The sequence below is a fragment of the Trachemys scripta genome, chromosome 14 (genome assembly GCF_013100865.1).
Source record: "Trachemys scripta elegans isolate TJP31775 chromosome 14, CAS_Tse_1.0, whole genome shotgun sequence".
Taxonomy (NCBI): Eukaryota; Metazoa; Chordata; order Testudines; family Emydidae; genus Trachemys; species Trachemys scripta.
Genome location: NC_048311.1, coordinates 16,016,736 through 16,024,132, shown reverse-complemented (window position 1 = coordinate 16,024,132; position 7,397 = coordinate 16,016,736). Strand labels below are relative to the sequence as shown.

At 41.7% G+C, this 7,397-nt stretch overlaps 1 protein-coding gene across 4 annotated transcripts in view; it reads right to left on the bottom strand.

Annotated features, from left to right (window-relative positions):
- WDR45B (WD repeat domain 45B) overlaps nt 1-7,397 on the bottom strand; it is a 31,543-nt gene that overhangs the window by 13,144 nt on the left and 11,002 nt on the right. For all 4 annotated transcript variants that reach the window (XM_034790177.1, XM_034790179.1, XM_034790178.1 and 1 more), the window contains one exon: nt 4,639-4,740. In XM_034790177.1, the coding sequence (XP_034646068.1) occupies nt 4,639-4,740 (102 nt within the window). The remainder of the gene's footprint in view (nt 1-4,638; nt 4,741-7,397) is intronic.

The window sequence follows — 7,397 nt, the reverse complement described above, 5'->3', positions numbered from 1 at the left end:
CCCCCCCCCCCCCCCAGGACCCTTGCCCCATCCAACCACCCCTTCTCTCCGACTGCCCCCAGAACCCCTGCTCCCATTCAACCCCCCTGTTCCCCACCCTCTGATCACCCTGACCCCTATCCACACCCCCAACCCCCCTCCCCTGCTCCCTTACCGCGCTGCCTGGTGGTGCAGCTGCACCAGGACAGGCAGCTGTGCAACCCAGTGGGAGCCAGCCACGCACTGCACAGCACAGAGCACCAGGTCAGACCTGGCTCTGCATCTGTGCTGCCCCAGGAGCTCGCAGATCTGCCGGCCAGAGCATTGCATATGGCCCGCGGGCCGTAGTTTGCCCACCTCTGCTGTAGAGGAACATTGCATCTGTTTAAGAGTATACACCAGCATAAAATACTTTAGGATAGGAAATGAATACAATCAATTGAAACCACAGAGAGGATTTAGGTAGTTAGATTAATTATGGAAATGAAACACAAGCAAGACACTAGGGGAAAAATGACAAGTGGTCAAGAACCCCATTGTAAATGCTATCTAAAAAGACAGAATTTACTGTTGTACTGGAGATGCTAACACCAGTGGATTGGTTCAACATGAACTGAAAGAACTCCATGCACTTCAAACCACTTACTGCATTACCATGTGTTTTCTTTTGTCATCTCTCATCAAATTGAGCTTTCTAGTTAAGTCTTAGGTGGTATAGTTGCTGAATATAATACAAAGGCTGACACTTTAAAAGAAAAAACTAAGAACATAAGAACGGCCATACTGGGTCAGACCAAAGGTCCATCCAGCCCAGTATCCTGTCTGCCGACAGTGGCCAATGCCAGGTGCCCCAGAGAGAGTGAACCTACCAGGTAATGATCAAGTGATCTCTCTCCTGCCATCCATCGCCAGCCTCTGACAAACAGAGGCTAGGGACACCATTCCTTACCATCCTGGCTAATAACCTCCATGAATTTAGGTCCATTAATGGCTATCTAGTTCTCTTTTAAACCCTATTATAGTCCTAGCCTTCACACCTTCCTCAGGCAAGAAGTTCCACAGGTTGACTGTGCACTGTGTGAAGAACTTCCTTTTATTTGTTTTAAACCTGCTGCCCATTAATTTCATTTGGTGGCTCCTAGTTCTTATATTATGGGAACAAGTAAATAACTTTTCCTTATTCACTTTCTCCACACCACCCATGATTTTATATACCTCTATCATATCCCCCCTTAGTCTCCTCTTTTCCAAGCTGAAAAGTCCTAGCCTCTTTAATCTCTCCTCATATGCGACCCATTCCAAACCTCTAATCATTTTAGTTGCCCTTCTCTGAACCTTTTCTAATGCCAGTGTATCTTTTTTGAGATGAGGAGACCACATCTGTATGCAGTATTCAAGATGTGGGCTTACCATGGATTTATATAATGGCAATAAGATTTTTCAGTCTTATTCTCTGAACCTTTAATGATTCCTAACATTCTGTTTGCTTTTCTGACTGCCACTGCACGCTGCATGGACGTCTTCAGAGAACTATCCACGATGACTCCAAGATCTCTTTCCTGATTAGTTGTAACTAAATTAGCCCCCCATTATATTGTATGTATAGTTGGGCGGTTCCCCCCCCCCCCCCCATGTGCATTACTTTATATTTATCCACATTAAATTTCATTTGCCATTTTGTTGCCCAATCACTTAGTTTTGTGAAATCTTTTTGAAGTTCTTCACAGTCTGCTTTGGTCTTAACTATCTTGAGCAGTTTAATATCATCTGCAAACTTTGCCACCTCACTGTTTACCCCCTTCTCCAGATCATTTATGAATAAGTTGAATAGGATTGGTCCTAGGACTGATCCTTGGGGAACACCACTAATTACCCCTCTCCATTCTGAAAATTTACCATTTATTCCTACCCTTTGTTCCCTGTCTTTTAACCAGTTTTCAATCCATGAAAGGATCTTCCCTTTTATACCATGACAACTTAATTTACATAAGAACCTTTGGTGAGGGACCTTGTCAAAGGCTTTATGAAAATCTAAGTACACTATGTCCACTGGATCCCTCTTGTCCACGTTTGTTGACCCCCTTCAAAGAACTCTAATAGATTAGTAAGACATGATTTCCCTTTACAGAAACCATGTTGACTTTTGCCCAACAATTTATGTTCTTCTATGTGTCTTACAATTTTATTCTTTACTATTGTTTCAACTAATTTGCCCGATACTGACATTAGACTTACCGGTCTGTAATTGCCGGGATTGTCTCTAATGCCCTTTTTAAATATTGGGGTTACATTGGCTATCTTCCAGTCATTGGGTACAGAAGCTGATTTAAAGGACAGGTTACAAACCACAGTTAATAGTTCTGCAATTTCACATTTGAGTTCTTTCAGAACTCTTGGGTGAATGCCATCTGGTCCCGGTGACTTGTTACTGTTAAGTTTATCAATTAATTTCAAAACCTCCTCTAATGACACTTCAGTCTGTGACAAGTCCTCAGATTTGTCACCTACTAGGACAGCTCATGTTTGGGAATCTTCCTAACATCCTCAGCCATGAAGACTGAAGCAAAGAATTCATTTAGTTTCTCTTCAATGACTTTATCGTCTTTAAGTGCTCCTTTTTTTATCTCTATCATCCGGGGGGCCCACTGGTTGTTTAGCAGGCTTCCTGCTTCTGATGTACTTAAACATTTTGTTATTACCTTTTGAGTTTTTGGCTAGTGGTTATTCAAACTCCTTTTTGGCTTTTCTTATTACATTTTTACACTTAATTTGGCAGTGTTTATGCGCCTTTATATTTACCTCACTAGGATTTGACTTCCACTTTTTAAAAGATGCCTTTTTATCTCTCACTGCTTCGTTTACATGGTTGTTAAGCCCTGGTGGCTCTTTTTAGTTCTTTTACTGTGTTTTTTAATTTGGAGTATACATTTAAGTTGGACCTCTATTATGGTGTCTTTGAAAAGTGTCCATGCAGCTTGCAGAGATTTCACTCTAGTCACTATACCTTTTAATTTCTGTTTAACTAACCCCCTCATTTTTGCATAGTTCCCCTTTCTGAAATTAAATGCCACAGTGTTCGGCTGCTGAGGTGTTCTTCCCACCACAGGAATGTTAAATATTATATTATGGTCACTATTTCCAAGTGGTCCTGTTATAGTTACCTCTTGGACCAGATCCTGCGCTCCACTCAGGACTAAATCGAGAATTGCCTCTCCCCTTGTGGGTTCCTGTACCAGCTGCTCCAAGAAGCAGTCATTTAAAGTATCAAGAAATTTTGTCTCTGCATTTCATCCCGAGGTGACATGTACCCATTCAATATGGGGATAATTGAAATCCCTGACTATTATTGAGTTCTTTATTTTGATAGCCTCTCTAATCTCCCTTAGCATTTCATAGTCACTATCACTGTCCTGGACAGGTGGTCGATAATAGATCCCTACTGGTATATTCTTATTAGAGCATGGAATTAGAATCTCTATGGATAGTATGGAACATGTGGATTCATTTAAGATTTTTATTTCATTTGATTCTACATTTTTCTTTCACACTAAGATGTGGGGACTGGATGCCTTAATTGAAGAGAGAGTCTTTCACTTTCAAGTCAACTGGTTTGAGTAGGTACATCAGTGTTGATGGTTTTTATCAGATTTAAAGACATATGAATGCAAATAGCTGAAGTTGCAGCAATTATGATGAAATACAGGCCACTTCACTGCTACCACATTATGAGCATTCATTGTAACCTGACAGTGTCAAAAACAAAAACAAAAAACAAAAACAAAAAACACACACTAAAATGGCCAGCACCTTATAATTTAGCACTGAGAGCAGGCCAGCTTTACTGACTTGATAACAAGGGCTTAGCAAACAATTGAAAAACCTCCAAAACTAAGTGCCAATTTTTCAGTCTTTGTGCATCTCAGACCACCAAGTCCTCCAGTTCAGAAAGACTTGGTCACAGAGGAGGAGTTTAATTAATATTTTGTTAGTTTTCGTCAAGTTCTCTAAACATGGCAGGCACAATAATGAATATAACTATGGCTTCCGGGAAAGTTTCCAATATTGTCAAGATTGAAAATGAATTGTAATACCATTACTGCAAGAAATCTGTGAAGATTTCCCCCAGCCCAGCCCTCTCAGACAGAGGTTTTTAAATTGTTAAAACGTATTAGAAAGTTTTAGCCAATATACAAAATCATTGGCCAGGCTTGCAGCTCTGTCAGGGTTCCTTTCTATTTTTGCATGATTGATTTTTATTGGCATGCAGGTCTGAGTGATGGTGAAATTTCACCATCACAAATGCAAGCATTCCAGAGTAGGTTTCTTTAGTGTTTATTTTCAACATCTTAGAAAATGGTGAGCAAGCCATTCAACAAGTAAAATGATTTAGAGAGAGCCACAGATGTTCCAAAGTAAGCATGACAGAAGTAGAGTCTGGGGTCAAATTCACGAGCAGGCACAATTCCCATTGGCTTAAGAGGAAGATACACATCATTCATTGAACTTAAAATACTAAAACAATTTTAGGCAGGTTGTGACTCAAAGGCTACACACAGACTTTCTGGATTCTATAAAAAAAATTTAGTTTGAGGTTTCTTGTTGGACACAAAGATGCCAGAAACATTTATGAAATATGTTCCTTAGTGCTCAACACTGTACCTTTGTTAGGTGGATATTTTGGCTTTTTCCCTCCACCAACTAATGCTAAATAGTTGCACCGAAACAACATTTCAACATGGCCAACGCCTCCTTCTAGAAATTCTGTAAAACAAAAAAATGAAATTTGTAAATATACTCAGCACTTAATTTCACAGCAGAATTGGTCTAAGATAGCATTGGAACATTTTCTTCTTTACAGAAAGTGTGACATTTTAGAATTTACTATAAAAGTGCAAAATACAGTTGAGGTCAAGCCCATGTTAACAGGCCTTTTACTGCATTGCCACAAGAAAATGCTTCATTATATGACTAAGGCTACTCCATAAGGTAGATAACTGAGAAAGATACTCTGTGGAGATCTCCTCCTGTCCCCATCTGCAGGGGCAGCTCTATGTATTTTGCTGCCCCAAGCACGGCAGTCGGGCTGCCTTTGGCAGCATGCCTGCGGGAGGTCCACCGGTCCCGCACTTCGGCATACCAGCCACCGAATTGCCGCAGGACCAGCGGACCTCCTGCAGGAATGCCGCCGAAGGCAGCCTGACTGCCACCCTCACAGCGACCAGCAGGCCTCCCCCGCGGCTTGCTGCCCCAAGCATGCACTTGGTGTGCTGGTGCCTGGAGCCACCCCTGCCATGTGGATACTAAGAGAATCAAAAGAAGAGAGTGATTATCCTTAGCTACAATTAACAGCTTTTTCAGCAGAGACCACCACACAGGACACTTAGATATTCAAAATTGTTTATGATTGCAAAAAAAGTATGATGTCCCTCCCCCAACCAAATACTGAAGTATACTTTTTTAAATGGAAAACAAGAAGTTACTCATTTATGGTACGTATATATCGATGATCCCATTAAAATTATTTTCTCTTTTACGGTATGTTAACACTTCTTGCAGACAAGAAGAAAGAGGCGGCTTTTTAGGAAGGATTTTGAGTGAGAAAAAGTGGCTTAGTAAATATAGATTAGGTAGGCATGCCATGTTTATGGGCAGTATTGAAAAAAGCAGAGGAGATGAGGAGGCATCAAAGCTAACATCAGATGTGATGGGAGAAATGTAAGAGAAAAGGGCAGAGGCACTTGTTACTATTTTATGCCATTTACTTTTTTGATTTCTTCTCAGTTTATGCAATTAAACTAAACAAAAGTAAAACTTTATTCTAGCCAGTTTCACTTTTTGGTTCTCAAAATTCTATCATCCTTCCACACAGTCTTCAGGGGCAAAATTGAGCGGTTCTTAAATCTCACTCTGCACAGTGAGCTATATGGTCACCAATATCTGGTGGAAGAAAGTTCCATAGCTGTAGGGCAGCCACTCAAATTCAATCCCGTCCCCCCACGAGTCTCATTTTCAAAACTATTAGTTTCATTGGTTCCAGTCTCTGCAGTTAATACTAACCAGGGCTTTGTACTTAACAGTGCTATAAGCCTCAATTCTAGTGAGCTGCAAAACGTTACTTGGCATATGTAGGAAAGTTCTCTTGGGCAGGGCACAGTAGATCAGCATGTTGACCTGGTATTGGACAGGTAGCCAGTACAGCATGCAGAACAATGGGGTTGAGGGGGAATGTGCTCAATCTATTTTGCTCTGAAGATGAACCAACACATGCACATCCATCTGGAGCTTCTTCATGGCATTCACTTCCATCCCCAAGTAGCAGTGAACCATCTGGACTAGGAAATAATGAATGCTTTGGTCCAATGGGAAGGAACTTTAAGCTAAAAGCGCCATTTGGGTATCCAAGAGTAGGAGTCCAGAAGGACACTTTAGTCCAGCATCACACTGATGATCAGTGGACAAGTGCCCTAACATTACGGTTTTAGACTGTTAGACAATCTGTACTGGGGGGGGAATTACCAGCTGCCGCCCCAAGAATGGACGGAATGCCGCCCCTTGGCACGTGCTTCCTCTGCTGATGCCTGGAGCTGGCCCTGTTACCAGCATCACTTCTGTCTTGCACAGATTAAGCTTCAACCAGCTGCTTTTTAACCAAGTGTCTCTCTGACTCAGATACCAGGAAACCAGAGTGATGGTGCTGTCTGTGTTTAATGTAAAGGAATGACAGCCATTATGCTTGAGGGCAGTGTGGAAACAGTGTTGGATTATATACAATTCAAGTTTACAGACAGATATGGAGGAGCATGCACCACCAACAAGGCTTTCATGACAGGAAGTTTAGAAAAGAGACCTCTCCTTTGGAAGTCTCAGACAAAAGACAAATGAGAAGCAGACACCCAGGTTTCAGAGAAAGAGAGGAAATGGAGTTTAAGAAGATAGAAAGTCATGAATGACAGTGAGCTTTCTGAAGGCAGACTTGGAATTCCAGAAGGAATAGAAAGAGGAGTGGGATCAGAAAGGCTAGGGACGGGACAGATTAAAGAACGTAGAGCCTGAGGGATGGGAAGCAAAATAGGAATGGTAGGAGTATACTCAGCACAGATGAGATTAAGATAGATGTCACTAGCAGTTCGGAGGAGATACATCCCTCTTAGGACAACTAAAGGATGTGTGGACTGGAACCAGAGACCTCCACGCTACTTTAAGTTACAAGAGAATGCTTAAGAAAGATGACTGGAAAAGCAGTGAGGCTGTTAGGAAACCCTGGAGGCCTCACTGGTGGTCAAACAGGAGGGTATGAGAAGAGAAGGGGGTATATTTGAGGTACAGAAAACACTGCCATTTCTTTCAGAACAGATGCAGTCTGGCTCCCTCCACTGGTTAGAAGAATGGTTTTCGCTAAGTTTCTGTCGAGTTTTATT